The sequence below is a fragment of the Zeus faber genome (assembly GCF_960531495.2).
Source record: "Zeus faber genome assembly, chromosome: 22".
In the NCBI taxonomy this organism is placed as follows: Eukaryota; Metazoa; Chordata; class Actinopteri; order Zeiformes; family Zeidae; genus Zeus; species Zeus faber.
In genome coordinates this window covers 17,958,846-17,977,545 of record NC_137209.1, presented here as the reverse complement: position 1 = coordinate 17,977,545, position 18,700 = coordinate 17,958,846, and the positions used below count along the sequence as shown (strand labels likewise).

Genomic DNA, 18,700 nt, shown 5'->3' with positions numbered 1-18,700 from the left:
ATGAAACGAGAAAACTAACACTACTTCTACCTCAACATGTTGAAGAAAAAATAGTGAGATTTTGGGGGTAGTCACACACACACACACACACACACACACACACACACACACACACACACACACACACACACACACACACACACTAGAAATAGAGTAGCATAACACTTTGAGGAGGAATAAATCACATTATCCGCTTCACTGCAACACCCAGACACCACAGAAAAACAAACAAAATGAGAAGTTAAAGCGCTTTGTGGAAAGCGCTTTTATTTTGAAAGTGTCTGTAAATGAGATCGATATTGATGTCGTTTGCTGCGTCTCGGTGAAGCGCGCTGGAACGACACTTTTCAACCGGAAACAGCTGCCTGGGCCTTCGACGTAAAAGCGCGACAGAGCGCGCCAATTGTTCAAAGCAGCCGCAGTACCCCAGGACACCACGAGAGGGCTCTCGTTTCACTTTTCTTTTGGTCCTGTGAGACCAGGGGTCTCAAACTCAACTCACCTGGGGGCCGCTGGAGGTAGCGTCCGGGTGAGGCTGGGCCGCATCAAGCATCGCACAAAGAAAGGGTTTCAAGTATTTCCAAAAAAAAAAGTACAACTTCTTTTCCCTTTCCAATTGCAACACTATGCTGTCTTTATTTGGTCACTGATGACTCTTGTTGAGTCCGCCCACTTCTTAAGTCCTCTGTACCTTGCACTGGGTGACAGGATATATTTTCCTTCCACTTAGTGTCACTCCGGAATAACCTTTCAACCAAGTGACTAACGCGTTGGGTAACTTGTCAACAAACAAGAAAGCTGTCACAAGCCTGAGCTATGGTAGCCCATAAGTGATGATAAAAAAAAAAGATAAAACACCCAGGGCAACAACTCAGCAAAAAGGTGCGTGTGGGAAAAAGGCGCGGGGGCCGCACTAACACTATACTTTGATGTCAAGTAGGGGGCCACATAATATCGAGGCCCGCGGGACGATATTATGTGGCCCCTGTGTAAGACCCACTGGTTTTAATTTTTTCAATAATATAAAATACTAGTCGTCAGGGTCGTAAAATAAATATTAAAAATATAGAAACAAGAAAAAAAAAAAAAGAAAAGAAAGAAAGAAAAAACAATGATAAATGTCAAATAATGGATGAAATTGCATCACGTCTTTATATCAACAAATTAAATAATGCAAATGAAAATGGGAGAATCCGTCCTCAATTCCCAAAATCAATGTGAAAATAATCAACATTTTTTGGTTTTGCATCAGCGTCTCACACAGACCTGAATTTGCTGTGTTGATGTTTCATTAAACAACAATTTCTCCCTAAAATACTGGCACAAAACCCCAAAATGTCTCCCAAGTTGCGTCATATTCACGAGCCAAAGCAACACGTCCCGGAATCCAAACAATTCAAACAAGAGCAAGAAGAAAGTGCAGCGAGTTTGTATTAAAAGTCATTTTAACACAGCGCAATGTGCAGTTTTCCAAATGTAAATCCAGGGCCTCAAACCACCGGCCCAGGGGCCACACCCAGCCCGCCAGAGAATTTAATGTGGCCCCTAAACAATTGATAAATATACGTTTAATCAATCCACACAAATGTTCTTCATGCCTTTAAAATATAAAACGGAACAGAAAGGCCCCTTAGTCTCAGCGGCCCCCAGGTCATTTGAGTTTGCGACCCCTGACGTCAACAGTGAAACTAACGAGAAGCCGGGCGCCCTCTAGTGGCTGCACTGCGCCACTGCAACTGGTGGAACAAAGCGGTTCGACTTTTATAAACAAACAAATACATAAATAAATGGAACATTTCATATATTCTGACGTTGTATAAATAAGTGGGTGGAAAAAAAAACCAAAACGACTTTGAGGAGGAATAAATTTAAATAACCAAAACAACCACAAATAAAAAGCGAGCCCCGTGATTTACACACCGACAGGCGAAAACATGTTTCCGGTGCCGTTAATGAAGCTTCATCCGTTCAAATAACTAATAAAGAGAAATATCCACCAAAAGCGTTTAAAGTTAAATAGTTAAATCCAACTCACCCAGGGACCGCACCCCGGGACCGCACCCCGGGACCGCACCCCGGGACCGCACCCCGGCACCTGCTCCCAAAACTTCAATATCAAAAATAAACGTCATGGTTTAAAAAGTCCGCGCTCTGTGATAAAAAAAAAAATATATATATATATATATTAAGGTTCTTGTGCATTTTTGGGGGTAAAATAATCTGTCGTCTAACAGCGGGCGCAGTTTCCACCTCCACCCCAATAAACCGTGTCACTGCGCCGCCGCCCGCCGCGCGGCGGCTCCGTGAAGCCCGCGTGAGGCCGGCTCCCCAAACCGGAAACGGCCGCCGCGTCCTTTCAAACAAAAACACGACTGGATAATATGACGTACTGACCGGGAGGTCGAGACAATAAACTGTGATGACGTCGTTACTTTAATCGGTTCGCAATGTAATAAATATCGACGCGCGAGTTGTTTCCGTGCAATGAGTCGCGCAGATAATAACTTTGTCCGGAGTGACTCTGGCGTTGGGTGATTATTTTGAAAAACCCAAACCGGAAGCTTATGCCATATTTCCGCTGGCTTCAACCGTCCCGTTTTGAACGCAGCTGCACCACCTGCTCATCAGTGTGGTGGCAAACGATCCATGCTTTTACTTTGAAATGAAACATGATCGATCATCGTTACCCGAATAGATGTTATATAAACATTAATATATATTCATATTAATGTTCATTTATATTCATATTGATGTTACTGTACGATCGTATATCATTGTTATTGGAATATGTTTTCAGATTCAAGATTCAAGATTCAAGATTTGTATTTGTCACATACATATACATACTTTCATACATATATGCAGTGAAATGTAATGCAACGCACCCGGTGATAGCACACAATATGTCCTAGGAAAAAAAAAAAAAAAAAAAAAATCCTTTCTAATAGGCCGACTAACTGACTCCTAAAACGTAATACAGTAAGTTGAATACTTATAGAATAAAATAAAAATATACAGAATAAAATACAATAAAAATGAAATGAAATAAAATGGAATAGATAGAGGGAATATGCCTATGTATATACAGATATGTGCATTAGATATGCATATGCATATGTTATATTAATATTAATGTTACTGGAACATGTTATATTTTTTATTCAAAATATTTTATTCCAAACTTGAATTTGGACGTATACGCGTTTCCTATATCACATTTTGAGTGCTTTAATTTTGAAATGACATGTCAGACAGGTACTCATAGCTCTTGAATGTTGACTGCTACCAATAGACAATTAACTTTAAAACTGACAAAAAATAATAACACAAAAAAATGGCAATATACAATATTTTTGTAAATGAATTAACTGTGTAAAATGATTAAAGTCTATTAAGTTTCAAATTAACCATCAAAGTGTCCTGCACCTACCTCCGTGTTACTATAGTAACATTACACTCTTTGTCCTGAGATGTAAATATAAATAGATTAAAAAACAATAAACTAGTCAAGTAAATGTCAGACGGACAGACAGACAGATAGATAGATAGACAGACAGACAGACAGACAGACAGACAGACAGACAGACAGACAGATAGATAGATAGATAGATAGATAGATACATAGATAGACAGACAGACAGACAGACAGATAACAGATAGATAGATAGATAGATAGATACATAGATAGATAGATAGATAGACAGATAACAGATAGATAGATAGATAGATAGATAGATACATAGATAGATAGACAGACAGACAGATAACAGATAGATAGATAGATAGATAGATAGATAGATAGATAGATACATAGATAGATAGACAGACAGACAGATAACAGATAGATAGATAGATAGATAGATAGATAGATAGATAGATAGATAGATAGATAGATAGATAGATAGATAGATAGATAGATAGACAGACAGGTAACAGACAGACAGACAGGTAACAGACAGACAGACAGACAGATAGATAGATAGATAGATAGATAGATAGATAGATAGATAGATAGATAGATAGATAGATAGATAGATAGATAGATAGATAGATAGATGGATAAATAGATAAATAGATAGATAGATAGACAGGTAACAGACAGACAGACAGACAGACAGACAGACAGATAGATAGATAGATAGATAGATAGATAGATAGATAGATAGATAGATAGATAGATAGATAGATAGATAGATAGATAGATAGATAGATAGATAGACAGACAGGTAACAGACAGACAGACAGACAGACAGATAGACAGACAGACAGACAGACAGCCAGACAGACAGATAAAAAGTGTTTATATTGGACGTGTGGGTGTGGTCTGCTTCAGTTCTGTTCCCGCCCAGCAGTCTATCATTCCTCCTGAGAGGGAGAATCATTCCACTCTGCACCGCAACAACGACAACAAGCACAACAACAGCAACAACAACAACAACAACAGCAACACCGCTCCGCAGCACAACCCGTCGCAGGACGTCTCCCGGCGTCAGGTCCCGCGTTTCGCAACGGCGGCCGCGGTGGAAAATTCCAGCGCGTGGTCGCTGAGATCAACCGCTGCCGCCGGGAACAAACCCCCATCCTGGTGAAGAAGGCCAGAGCACAATTGGTTTTGCAAAAGCCGGAGGAAGGTGAAGCGGCACACAGCGTGGACCGTGACGGGAGAAGGAGTTGTTGTGACTTTGTCGAAGTTGGGCGTCGCCTTGTGACAACGCCCCCCGGTCACCTGTCTCACCTGCGCATGATGACACAGGAAACATGCCCATATATGGTCATGGGCGTTCAAATCCCACAGAGCAGATAATAACGTATGGAGCAGTGGGGGTTACGATGTATCTATTGATACAGAGACTAAGAATGAAGGGAGAGCGGAAAGGCGACGACGCACCGCCGGCGGGAATCGAACCGGGGACATTCTCGCCTGTGAAGGGGGGTTGGAACGCGACGCCGAGGGCAGGACGGGAGGCGTTGGCTTCACTCGACCACGTGGCGGTAACTTGGTGATTTTTCCGCCGCGCCGCCCCGTGTCACCGCTTTCTTCTTCCTTCCTCCCCGTACAGGGCGTGTCTGGCGGCCCCTCGGGGCACAGCGACCGGGGGGGGCCAAAGTTCTGATTTTCACGTTTCAAATCGAATGTCCGGTCGCCAAACCCGGACGCGCCGACCACACGTTGGCGATCGCGACCCGTGAAGGGGCCGCAAACCCCCCACTCCCCCTCGGAACCACTCGACCCGGTTCTCACCGAACCTGTGGCGTTGGCATCTGGGGGGGCCGAGATCTTAAGACGCGATTATCGTGCTGGTTGGTCGGCCATTTTGACTGTCCCGGGTGCAGACGAATACCGGAAAACAGGAAGTAGTGCGCCAAACTCGTAACACCCACACCCAGACCGTACAGCGCTGTCTGAGGCTTGGTTGTTCTCACGGTTCCTCCTGACAGACGCAACTGAATTTCGTAAAAAAAAAAAAACGAACAAAACATAAACGGCTTCGTCCGGTTTCCGACGAAACGCCTCGTCCGTTCGGAGTGAACTTTACGATGTGTGACCCGGGGGCCAAATTAGAACCTTTAATTGCTGCTCTCTGTTGTTTTTATTTGTGAAGCTGTGTTTGTGTCTGAGGTTGAGGGGGATGAAAATGTCGTCTTCACCGCAACGGCATCAATCTCCAGTGTTTGTGTTTGTCCAGGACACTTTTGTTTTTTTGGATTTATCGCACGCACGCGCACACAAACCTCTAACATATCCATCACACAGGAAGTGACAGCAAAGCCTCATGGGACACACAGGGCAGATGGGATATAAACAGAACATTTCCACCAGAACCTGAAACAGGCTCTGAGCTCAGCTCGCTGCGGAACGCTGTGTTCAGGATCGCAGGAGGTGGGAACATCTGGAGTGAAGGACCATCTGGATTGGACCTGGTTCTGCCTAGAGGAGCCGGTTCTGCCTCCAAATCCCAGAGCGCCTACAGGAGATTTCAGGATGCCGGAAAGAGCGGCAGCGTTCCTGGTCACACTGCTTCTGCTGAGACCGACCCAAGCAAACCCGGTAACAACGCCCCCTCTACCAATGAGAGTTACCACCTGGTTATTATTGAGGATGTGATGACCAATAGGAACACACTCACGGTGTGATAAGTTACCAGAGCCGCAGCGGTCCCCACCAGTTCAGCCCATTGACGGTCATTAACGTTGTGGATTTTACGAATTATTTGACCATTAATACTTTGAACTGACTGGACAGGAACATGCTGCTTGGACTTGTCAACTAGTGTGTGTGTGTGTGTGTGTGTGTGTGTGTGTGTGTGTGTGTGTGTGTGTGTGTGTGTGTGTGTGTGTGTCCAGTTAACAGAATACAGTGTTCAAGAGCAACTTCCACAGCTACCAGTGAGTAGTTAATACACACATTATTATCATTATCATCATTACTGCTGTTATTATTAGTATTAGTAGTCGTATAATTATAATTATAATTATTATTAGTAGTAGTATTATTATTATTAGTATAATTATAATAATAATTATTATTAGTAGTAGTAGTAGTATAACTATTATTATTATTATTATCATTATTTTCATTATTATTATTATTATTATGAGTGACTGTTGTTTTTCTTCGAAACAGGTAACTCTAGACTATCAAGACTATTCCCCACAACGATTTGTGAGAACACATACACACACACACACACACACAGACACACACAGAGACAGACACACACACACACACACACAATAAACAAAGCCTCTTAAATGCCACATGATTTGACATTTTTAGGTTACGGACATCCCAACGACTGGTGAACCGCAGTTTCATCTTGGCGACGTCGCTTCTTCTGCTTCTTCATCAACATCATCGTCATCATCATCATCATCATCGTCATCGTCAGGCGAGAGCAGGTCCTTAGAGGTACGCACAAACTGACACACACACACACACACACACAGACACACGCACACACACACACACACACACACACACACACTGTGAGCTGGTATCGGCTGATCAGGTTCGAATTTGTCGATATCTCATCCATAAACAACATCGCATACAAAGATGAAGGAATTATGGGATGTTAACAAATAATCTGAAGGCCAATTTACAGTTTCAGAACAATTTTTAAAGCAATAATTACTCACATTTAGTATTGTGTGTGTGTGTGTGTGTGTGTGTGTGTGTGGTGTCAGAGTGCTGAACTGGTCCAGTCCGGTAGCATTAACAGCACTGTGCTGTGGCAGACTGGTCTTCCCGGCGGAACCCTGGAAATGGCATCAGGGCAGCCCAGCTGGGTGGAGTCGCACAGCGAGAGAGAGACCCACACTGGAGACAACAGCCTGGAGAGCATGGAGAGCCAACGCCGGGTGCGTGCACACACACACACACTTTTTATATTAACATATTTGTAGATCTGTGTGTAAACTGATTTCAGTATGAAAGAGATTCTTAAATTCTTCCGATTCTTAAAGTGAAAGAGAGAATTTGCCACTATAGTCGGTGGATGCAGTGGACACCTAATTTTCTCCAAAATACTCCAAAATATCCCCCCCGGTGTTAGCTCAACACAGGGCTGCAGAGGGGATCAACTAGCCTAGCTCCCGTGTCACCTCCCAAAAAACGGGATTATCTGGTGGTTTCGCGGGTCCAGGGCCTCGTGTTGGCGTACCGGCACTTCCTGAAGAGCAGACAGCTCTTCCTGCGCAGAGACCCTGGGGGCGAGAGACGGGAGGAGGCAGACAGCTCCGACCTGCCGGACGACGCCCACCACCCCGGTAACCATGGAGACGAGGCTGGGCTGGAGTTTGGCCTCTAGGATAACCTGCCACAGCTGATCAAATAGCACTCAATACAATATGTTGTGTTCATTAATACTATACATTGTTTTCTTTACAAACTTTAGACAACGGTCCTTGTCTTAAGGTCACGTAAGCGCTAGGAAGATTATATCCAAGAGACTGCAGATTTATTGCCAAATGAATTCATAATATTCAAGTTCAACTGTATACACATTTAAAGAGCCATTCAGCATATGCATGTCTGTATATGGTCATTATATTAGTTGTAGCGCTTATAGATTTGATCTTTCTAATGTGTGTAACATTAAACTATGACAATGTAGACAAAGTTTTAATCAATAAGGTTGCATAAATGTCCATCTACAGCACTGTGCGTGAACAATGATTATTAGTGTGTGATTATATTTTATCATACATGATAAATATATGAAACAGAAAGAAATTATCATAATAAAATGATTTTTCATATGATTGTATTTATTAAAGTGCATATGAATGATCCTGAATCTATAAAACCAGATCTTTGGAATAGGAGCTCCAGATGATGGTTAGTTGCACGATGGCAGAATAACGTCTGATTTTCTTGCCCTACTCGCACTGACTGAAACAGACTAAAGAGAAGACAAAAAAAAACAAAACAGACAAAATAAAGTGTTTAATGATTATCGAAAGTGAAACTTATGTCGGATAAGATATCATTGGCATTTAACACCAGATTAACAACACACAGAACAAAGAAAAGAAAACACAAGAACAACGGGGCTGAAACGGATATAAGACAAGTGCAAGTCAACACCACAACTGCAACTGTGTGTACTTCTGGAAATGTCCTCAATTTGAGACAAAAATAATCAAATGATTGATTTATAGCTGTCAATATCCAATATTTTTTTCCAAAATATAAAATTTAGTTGTAGTTTCTGCACAGAGTCTGCACTTTCCAGAGTTCGCCTACCTAGTACTGTGTGCTAGAGCCCTGGTCCAGAGTACTCCTGCCTAGTACTGTTTACTCCAAACCTGTTCCAGAGTACTCCTGCCTAGTACTGTGTACTAGAGCCCTGGTCCAGAGTACTCCTACCTAGTACTGTGTTCTAGAAACCTGGTCAAGAGTACTCCTGCCTAGTATTGTGTACTAGAAACCTGGTCCACAGTACTCCTGCCTAGTATTGTGTACTAGAAACCTGGTCCAGAGCACTCCTGCCTAGTATTGTGTACTAGAAACCTGGTCCAGAGTACTCCTGCCTAGTACTGAGTACTAGAGCCCTGGCCCAGAGTACTCCTGCCTAGTACTGTGTACTAGAGCCCTGGCCCAGAGTAATCCTGCCTAGTATTCCTTTCTACCCTGACATGTACAGGGTAGTGAGCTCGCTGGCTCAGGTATAAACACTAAACCAAACAAACACAATGACACCATCTACTTTCTGCCTCATGGAAAACCACACTGCGTATAACAATTCATTTTCTGACAGAATAGTTGTGGTAAACAGGGCAATAACCGTCTCGTCCCAAAAATAAAAAAATAAAATAAAATAAAAAAACTCCCCATCGGTCGAGTCGGCGCATCAAAGTTCAAGGTTGAGAACCCGGCACGAAACTCCGCGAGCGGCACAGCGAACGCGCCGCTCGTGGCGACTACGCTGAAATGAATCGATGACCACCCACAGAGCTGCTCGCTGATCAGTAGTTTATTAAAAGCATTAGTGAGCTGAGCCTACAGGAAGTGATGTCACAGCAAACAATGGAGGAACACATGGATCGCGGGCCAGATTAATGTTCGGGGTTTTTGTTTTTTTGGAAAAGCTCCTCGACGGGGGTCCGAGTGTTTGACACCGAGCTCCACCGCAGCGTCTTTAGGGAGCCCCGGGCCTCGGCCCCTGAAGCCTCCTCCCGTTACCTACAATCCTTTGGTGCTCCGGCTCGCCGCCGGGCCGTGGCAAGTTCACTTTGACTCCACCGCCATCTTACCACCCGTTCGTCTGACAGTCTTATAACCTGTCTGTCCCAAGCTTACCATCTGTGTGTATGTATAGCGACAGGTGTGTCTCAGTGACTCCGCCCATTTAAGAAGAAAAAAATTAACTGTCCACCAATCCGGTCGGTTTGTGGCAGCAAAAACAACTGGTGAGAATCCGCTTCCCGTGTCGCCTCAGCGTGTCACTTCCTGTGGGAGGAGCCTTTGTGGAAAAGGTAGACTGGTCTCAGAACACCTGAAGACAGAATTGCAAAATAAAAAATAAAATCCTGTGTCTACAAAGCAGTCAGCAGAATCCATATTTTAACAACTGATCGCAACAAACTGGTTTATTTTATGACTCATTGAAATTGTAATACTTATTACACACAGCATATTATATTTATAACTCATCAAATAGACATTCAGACTTTTCACTCCATAAGGCAAACTTAAGCTTTCGCGCCTTTTAGTGGAATCATGTAGTTATGACAATAAACAATCCTCCATTCAAAATGTCAAACTGTCTTTGTAGTTAAATGAACGTGGATCCATCATATTGTTGTACAGGCGTAATCATTGTGCACGTCGCATTACCTGTGTGCGTCAGCAGCCTGTAGGAGGTGAACCCGGTCTGCTCCGTCAGATGGGAAGTGAACTTCTCTGGTTTCAGACGAAGATTCCTGTAGTTCCGGTATGTGGTTTCCTAGGAAACGGAACACACCGCCCTTTAAAGCTGTTGTCTGGTTAACGGTGTAACTACGCCCCGGGGTGGTGCGACTCCCATCCGGGGGGCGGTATAAATACACATGTTATAACCGACGCCTGAAGGTTGGATGTCTGCACCGCATGCGTGCGTTTGTTACCGAGGCTCTCTTGCTGTGGCTGTAGCTGCTCCACGGTTGCGATTCAAGGATGAATATTCCGCCCGGCAACAGGCTCTGATAGGCCCGTTTAAACAGCCGGACCACACCCGCATCGCCCGACTGGAGCTGGACCCACTTGGTGACACCCAGACACATGATGACGTCATACTGGCCCCGGCCGGGCCACACCTCCTGCTCCGACACATAGTCGCCCTGGAAAAAGAGGGCGGAGTTGTGGTTCGATTGGGTGTTGCGTGGGACAAATTCAAGTCAGAACATATTGATGAAAATCTAAATTTTCCCCCGTTTAAAAACACAGATGTGCATCAGCACTGTTCATGAATGAGGTGCAAAGACACGAGCAAGAACGAAGTCCTGCCTTGCACTTAATAGCAGAGAGAGAGTAAGGAAAAAAACGTATTGTAGTTCAAATGGCCGACAGAGCACGTCGTAAACTACACTAGAATGGGTCAGAGCTTGGATAGTTTCCCCCCCGTCTACCAAAGCATAATAAGAGGTCATTCACACTCCTGCGGAAACAATTGCAAAATACTCGCTGACGTTCAAATGTACACAAACAGCTATGTGTTTGTTGTAAACAAAAGGCCAAGAAGCCTCGTGGAGGAGGAGCGTCACGTTTGGCAATGTAGGTGTAGTTTCCATGGCTCCCTTTAGGGGGTGCTGCTGGTCGCCAACCGTCCATTGCTACTGAATTTGTCTTTAAAGATGGGGAGACAACCTCATTCTGGGCAGCGGTTAGTTAGCTAGCCAGATATTTAACTAGCCCTGTGTATCTCTGTATTAATGCTAACAGGTCTCACCGCGATGAAGGTGATGTTGCCAGGGAAAGCGGCGGTGTTGCAGAGGAGGGCGGAGGCCGCCAGCGGGCCCCGGCAGACCCTGAACGAGAGAGGGAACGAGAGAGGAGCAGGGGATGGCGTCGCAGGCTCCTTCACCTCCATCTGTTCATCCGTCTTTTCCCCGTTAACCGTCTCCCCGTCTCCACCCCGCTCTGTCCTCCCCGCACACCTCTCAGCCACCGCCAGGTCATGTGACAGGAAGTGCCTGATGTTTTGCCTGGCGGCATGCACCAGGTGCCGGTCGCGGTCCAGCCCCAGGATGTGTTTGGGCCGGAACCGCTTTGCGATCTCCAGGGCCACGTGACCGGCCCCGCAGCCAATGTCCAGCACCAGCTTGTCTTTGAACCAGTCGGCCTTCAGCAGCCCAAGTCGGGGGTCCTCCGAAGGTCCAATCCGCCCCTCCCACTTGTCACCATAGAAACCGTGGTAGCCGTAGTGGCGGTTGTGATTGCCGTATTGGTAGCGATGCCTGTCTTTCGTCTTCTTCATCGGTGCGTAGCTGGAGCGGGGCCGAAGTCCTCCAGACCTGAGGGTGGGGGAGAGGAGGCAAAGCAGATTTTTTTTTAACAACTTGCCGATAAAAATACGGTCGTGGTGACGTGCCTTTGAACATTCAAATATGAAGAGAAGCGGCGCAGGGAGACATCTGAAGCACATTTTTCATGTTCCAGGGCCAAAGACTCACTTTTACAAGATAGCAAACCTACATCAGCTTATGATTGCTGAATTTAAAGTCACTTTACCATTGATTGATATTGATCCTATAAAATCATAACTCATATTTCAATATTAACAAAGCGATGTTAAAACGGGGAAACATTAACAGGAAAATGTCGGTTGCATTGACTTTTTTTTTTTTTACAGTTAATCTGTTTTCACAGAGCAATCATTCATATCGACTGAAGTCTAACATGTTTTTGGTACAGACTGAACTTTGCTCGGACGCCTGATTATTACATTTTAACTTATAGATATACTGCACTTTTTCCTTTTTTTTTTTTTAAACAGATGAAAAGCGGTTGACAACAGGGCAACCAGACCACACCAGATGGTTGACAATGGCCAAAATCTGGTTGCCTGGGGCAACCGTTAATGTCGAGCCCTGTACTCAAACAAAGGAAATGATAAAAGTGGAATTTCTTTTCATCTTTATTTTGTGTCTACTACGTTAGCCCTGATTGACAATTGTAACCTGCAACCAGTTTACCTGCTGGCTTTAGCCCCGCCCACTAATGGAGTTTCAAATCTGGTTGGGTGGGTGATGACAGCCGGGGTGTCGGCATTCGCGGTGCTCTCGGACGACTTCATGGACGTGGTGCGGCGGCGTCTCCGTTGGCGATTGTCTCCATGGTTATGGGTTTTGATGGGAGGGTGTGTGTGTCTCCTTGGTAACACTGGGGGTGGGGCGATGTCATCGCGACAGGTGATGGAGGTGTTGAGCTCACAGGGCAGAGGAGACGCGGGGACGCTGCCCTCTCTGGTCAACAGCGGTACTGCAGCACCTGGACCACAACAACGACGACAACAACAACACACTGCGGGTTATCAGAGCTTCCTGACTGCAGACAGACAGACAGACAGACAGGCAGACAGACACACAGACAAGTACCTGTCTTTGTCTCCTTCTGGCCCTCTCCTCCCCCCTGGTGTCTGTTCCTGTGCCGCCTCCTGTTCTTCAGAGGAGAGAGGAGGAGTGCTCCTCCCCCCTTCTCCTCCTCTCCTCCTTTCAGGTTCAGGGGGTCGGTGATGTCACGCGGTACCAGGATCTCCACGGGGTCTCCGCCCCGCGATGGTAAGGGCGAACACTTTGGAGTCTCCTGATTGGTCAGCCTGAGGAGCACATATCTCACATTCATCTTTCAGCATCTGACCAGACAAACATTAAAGCATTCTAACATTTCACACAATTTCCTCATAGCATGTTTTATCTCCTATTCTTAGTGTTGTGTGTGTGTGTGTGTGTGTGTACCTGTTGACTTCTTCGTCCAATAGGGAGTTGAGGTTCAGCGGGTCAAAAATGTTTCCACCCAACAAGAAGTTGGTGGGCAGGACGGGCTCCGATTGGCCGTCGCTGTTAGCGCGGCGACGCCGCTTTGCCAGTCCCTTTAAACCGACGCCCATGGAGTAGCGCCGCTTCCCTATTCGGTGAGACGGGGCGGTGGGCGGGGCCTGTGTGTTGTTGGCAGGCTGGAGGCCATTCTTGGGACGCAGCGGGTGTGTCTTGGTGGGTTTCTGCTTCTCCGATTGGGTGACGCCGGCTTGGAGGACGGGGCTTGCTTTGACAGAAACTTCCTGAGATGCCCGGTCGCAGGGCAGGATCGTTTCTTTGTCCAGCGACATCCTGATCATGTCGCTGCCAGGGGCGCCGCCTCTGCAACCAATGGCATTGGTCTAAGGACGGAGAGAGACGAGTGGTTACCCAGCTGCACTTCACTGCGCCGCATTGAAAGTACGCTACACAACAGAGTATTTGAGGGAAGCTACTGACGGCAACACAGTCATTCTAGAAGTCAGGAGAAAACAACGGTATTCCGCTTTGACGCCACGGATAGACATCAAATCCCTGTCCTGGGAAACAACAGATAAGCTCCAAAATGAAGTGAAATTCTTCATTTCTCCAGAAAAGAGGGACATGGCTGTCTGCGTGACCGCTAATCTACAGGGAACCGATGAACAAATTCATGGTTTTTGTCAATATCGTGACCAAAACAGACAATTTGATTGTTTGATCTGTCTGAAGACCTAATGCTATGCAAAATTTGGTCCAATGGTTGATGTCCATCTGTTACCACAGGTGTCAATATGTGACGCCGCCTCAAGAGATTTATGAGTATATATATATATGATATATGAGATGACTGAACGACTAAACTCAAAACCACATTGTATAAATATACAAGGGGTGAAACGTTTAACTAAAATATTCAATTATTGGATCAACACAAAATTAATATATATAATTAAATTAAATAGTTAAATTCTAAAATTCACTACTATCCCACCAGACTATAAAGATATACTTACACAGATGTTGATGTTATCGATGTTATACACATGTTGACTATTCCAGCTATAATTTTATATTATTGCTACACACTGCTGCTCTTCTATTGCATATCCCTGTCTTGACTTGCCCTGTTTTTCTGTTGCGGATCAATAAAACGTTATCTTAAGTGTGTAATATCAGTGTTATATCTAAATTACAGTTGAAAACATTTACCACTCTAACTGATCTGGGTTGTAAGTTCTAATTCATAAAGGATTTTAAATAACATTTTCTCCAACCCTACCATGCATTTAAAGACACCGTTTTGTTTTTATTTTTTTTTATAGTTTAATATTTAGTCTGTTTATTCTTGAAGTTATTTCCTCTACAGCCCAAATAGATTTTGCTAGATTTATGCTTTTTGTCTAAATAGTACTTGACAGTACCCAGCAACTTTAGAGCTACTCAAAAAACAAGACTTTTGCACAGTCCCATAACCCGGACCAACATAACAGAATAGTCACCGCTGAGACCATGTCAAGAGTGACTGCTCAACAAAGACAAGACTTTTTTTAATTTAATGGAGCAGAGGAAAAATTCCAAATTTGAACATAAAATAACAAAAGTGTCATTGAACGCAGTGGTCTTATGATTATCGTAACTGAAATTGGGGGTATCATCAAAAGTGCTCAAAGCGGGACCCTGTTCTGTGTTAATACACAAAAGTAAATACTAGGCCTGGGAAGAAAAAAAAAAAATAGACAAGAGTGATGCTCCTAACATGCTGGCATTAACCAGGGCCACAAAGATGGCAGCTTCAGGAGTGATGTCATCAATCGGTGCCATGTCGCACCATGGCCAGGGCCTGGTTGTGACATCACTCAAGGAGCAGCCATCTTTACTATGCAGACAGTAGTACCGCAGGCAGTAGTAGTAGTAGTAGTACTGCAGGCAGTAGCAGTACTGCAGCACATAAGTAGTAGTACTGCAGATGGTAGTCATACTGCAGACTGTAGTACTTACTCTGAAGAGCAGAACCACAGGAACACACTGATGTTCTGAGTCCAACTAGGCTTCCAGGCTGCTAATCCACTCTGCTCAGCTGTCACTCACACACCCTCTGTGTGTGTGTGTGTGTGTGTGTGTGTGTGCGTTGTAATCTGATTGGTCAACTCACTGACACCCACTGTCACAGAATGTGTGCGTTTGGATTTGAAGACAGAAATATCTAAATGTATCTGTGTATGTTGTGCTGTTTAAAAATGTACATAAACCCCGCCCCCTTACGCGCAACGGCCACGCCCACTCATGAATAAACCAAGCCCGCGCGCGCGCGCACACACGCACGCACACACCGCCCTCCCTGTGTGCGTGTGTGAGTGTGTGTGTGTGTGTGTGTGTGTGTGTGTGTGTCTTCTTCTCTCTCTCTCTCTCTGGTCACTCCTCCCTTCCTCTGGACCCTCTAGAAGAGAAAAAATAAATAAAAAACAAGACATGTAAAAACAAAACAGTTTAAAGCCTTTAGCAGATAGCATGCACTTCCTGAGGAAGTAGCATGGAGCAAATAATGTCATACCTAAAAAAAAAAAATAAAAAATACAAAAAAAAAAAAAACTAGCATAAAACACCCTCCAAAGCACCGACTGGTCGTGAGAAATGTTCCCCCGCTAAAACGCTGTTTATATGGATGGGTGGTTGTGGGAGTGTGTGGAAGTTAATCAAGTCGTTTTAACTCGCACAGTTCCGACTGAAACTACGAGCTGCTGCTTCTCCCTGTACTTCCACTACAACCACTGGCTTTTATAGTTTACCAGGGCGCACGGGCGCGTGACCGGCGTCGCGTCCGACCAATCGGGGGACGCCGTGTAGCCACACCTCCCCCCGCGGGCCAATCGGATTTCCGCCTCGACCGGAGAGCCGCGCCGCGTCCCGCCCCTCCGAGCCAGATAGTTGCCGCTGCCATTGCCTGTATTAAAACAAAAGCTAATCGATTTAAATATTTAGCCACATTGCTACATTGTGCGCGTTTCAACGTTTAATAAATAAGTGAAATACATCGTGACAGCCGAAGAAAACACGGCTTGTTATGTTGGGTTGTTTTAACTGATAAGATGGCAGGAGCCCCCCCCCCCCCGACTCCCCCACCCTACATAAACACTATGTAGGTTATCGTGATCAAACGAATAATTCAGAGCAATGTCACTATAACACCGCGGCGATGCACAGTCACCGCCCGTATACCTGTATTTGGTATATTGTTTGGTACATCGATGTGTTTTTTAAACGATAACGACAGAAAAATAATAATAATGAAGTAAAACAGGATTCTCCCCTCCCCCACTGCACCCATCTTTCGCCCGAGGGTGCGTTCACGTCACATGGGAGAAATGGGAACTACGAGCTTCCAACGTGGAGAGACCGTACACTGTACCCCAGCTTCCAAGCCGTCAAGGATAAAAAATAAAAACCTCTTTATTTTTGCGTCGCATCCCCGGCTTATTCCAATCGATCTATTGAGCCCAAACTGTGAAATAAGACTGAAAACGGAAACACATTACATTTGTCGACGTTTGATGTTTACAATCAACACCATAGACAAATGCTTAGATATAATATCGCGCTGAATCATTAAATATAAATTATTTAATTGTCGTATTACGTAATTCACCTTACTCCGCGGTTCCTGGGTATGATTTGATATAATGTAAAACACTGTGACGGACAAGTGTCTGATTCCTGTCAACATAATTAAGTAAACTATCGTTTGCTTCGTTAAAGTTTTAAGTTATTAACTTTATGTTGCGCAAGCGCAAGTTGCTCAAACACTGGTTTCCGCCAGACCTGAACGCAGCATTACTTTGAGTATCCCCGATGCATTATGGGACCTGTAGTTTTTGTCGTGCTTGTAAAACTTTCTCTACGTGTCGACGGAACAAGTCGGGGCAAAGCACGAGCAGCTGTTAAAATGGCCACTGAGGTTGAGGGGACCGGCTCGCGGCGACGCTGCTCCTTTATTCCAATCACACGGGGGATGTTTGCGGCTGGTGTGAATAAAAGCATTGACGGGGCGGGGAGACGGAGCTTTGTCGAAGCGCCGAACCGTCTCGAACTGAAAGCGACCGTCGCCCCGGAAGGGTCGGCCGCTGCGAAGCGCTCCGCGGAGGCGAAATGGCGACGCCTGGTGGACAGCACCCGGTACTGCATATGCACGGAGCGCTTATAAATGAACTCACAGTTGTTCAATGGAGAATAAATAAACCCAAAGCTGTTATATTTTTACTTTTATTTGTATTTTTATGTAACCCTTATTCAAGCAGAGAAAAAACTAATTGGAAAAAAAAACCAATACATTTTTCAAGGTATTGGCAGGTAATTGTAAGGGCATTGGGGTCACCCCCTTTTAACAGTGTTTTTTTTTATTGCAGTTTAATAAAGTTAAATAAAGACAATATAAATCACCTCACCGCTGTCGTCTTGGAAATGTGTTCAATAAAGGTGAACGTTGAAACTGTCGTAGGCCTATGTGTCCAAAAATCCTTGATTCTATTTTTGTCCCTTTTCTTCTTGTGTTTTAACGGCGGCTCAATTGTGTGTGTGTGTGTGTGTGTGTGTGTGTGTGTGTGTGTGTGTGTGTGTGTGTGTGTGTGTGTGTGTGTGTGTGTGTGCGTGCGTGCGTGCGTGCGTGCGTCTGTGTGTGTGTGTGTGTGTGTGTGTGTGTGTGTGTGTGTGTGTGGTGCGCACGCCCGCCTCCGGTTTTTAAATAGTTATGATAAATGAATCAAAATTCCTCGATTGAAGTGTTGTATTTCTCTGTTCCCACCAAGGAAGGCATGCCGATCCTCCCACAATGAAGAGGACTCATTTCCAACCCTTTAGACCTGTCTCTCCATGATGCTCTCGTCTTTGGGCGGCTCTGGGCGGCTCGAGGAAATAAAATATGGGGCTGGCACAAGGGGTGGCGGGGTGAAATTTAAAAGGCGGCGCGACGTATGTCTGGGATGCAAACCGGCTCGAAAAATGTGAGAATAATGCGTGGGCGGGGGAAACACAGAACTAGGTGGCATTCTTTTTTTTTCTTTAATAAATATAAGCCTTTAATCCCAAAAGTCACTTCTAGTGACTTTTAGGATTAGTGTAGATGGAGTTCTTACCCTACAATGAAAGCAAATTAGCTGAGAACTTTGCAGGGAGGCAATTACTCTCGGACAATTCAGAGACTAAAACAATGAAAAGACAAATGAAA

The 18,700-nt window shown here is 44.8% G+C and overlaps 1 protein-coding gene across 2 annotated transcripts; it reads right to left on the bottom strand.

Annotated features, from left to right (window-relative positions):
* Positions 1 to 8,434: 8,434 nt before the first annotated feature.
* On the bottom strand, positions 8,435 to 16,086 carry mepceb (methylphosphate capping enzyme b). Of its 2 annotated transcripts, none has more exons than XM_080023748.1 (9): positions 16,034 to 16,086; positions 15,481 to 15,919; positions 13,441 to 13,862; positions 13,081 to 13,301; positions 12,679 to 12,973; positions 11,433 to 11,997; positions 10,612 to 10,824; positions 10,343 to 10,451; positions 8,435 to 10,001 (listed from the first exon to the last, which is right to left on the bottom strand). In XM_080023748.1, the coding sequence occupies exons 3-9, from the start codon at positions 13,818 to 13,820 to the stop codon at positions 9,949 to 9,951; spliced, it is 1,836 nt and encodes a 611-aa protein (XP_079879874.1). In that variant the 5' UTR covers positions 13,821 to 13,862; positions 15,481 to 15,919; positions 16,034 to 16,086; the 3' UTR covers positions 8,435 to 9,948. The 2 variants fall into 2 exon arrangements, with proteins under 2 accessions (XP_079879874.1, XP_079879875.1); XM_080023749.1 differs by having other exon boundaries at positions 13,441 to 13,842.
* Positions 16,087 to 18,700: the final 2,614 nt, after the last annotated feature.

Bases quoted from the DNA above. Each gene is read 5' to 3' on its own strand.
- mepceb (XM_080023748.1), bottom strand. From the start codon at position 13,820: ATGATCAGGATGTCGCTGGACAAAGAAACGATCCTGCCCTGCGACCGG. The intron at 10,825-11,432 runs GTGAGACCTGTT...CTCTTTTTCCAG, and splicing joins GCAACATCACCTTCATCGCG to GGCGACTATGTGTCGGAGCA. The intron at 10,452-10,611 runs GTAACAAACGCA...TCCGTTTCCTAG, and splicing joins GCCACAGCAAGAGAGCCTCG to GAAACCACATACCGGAACTA.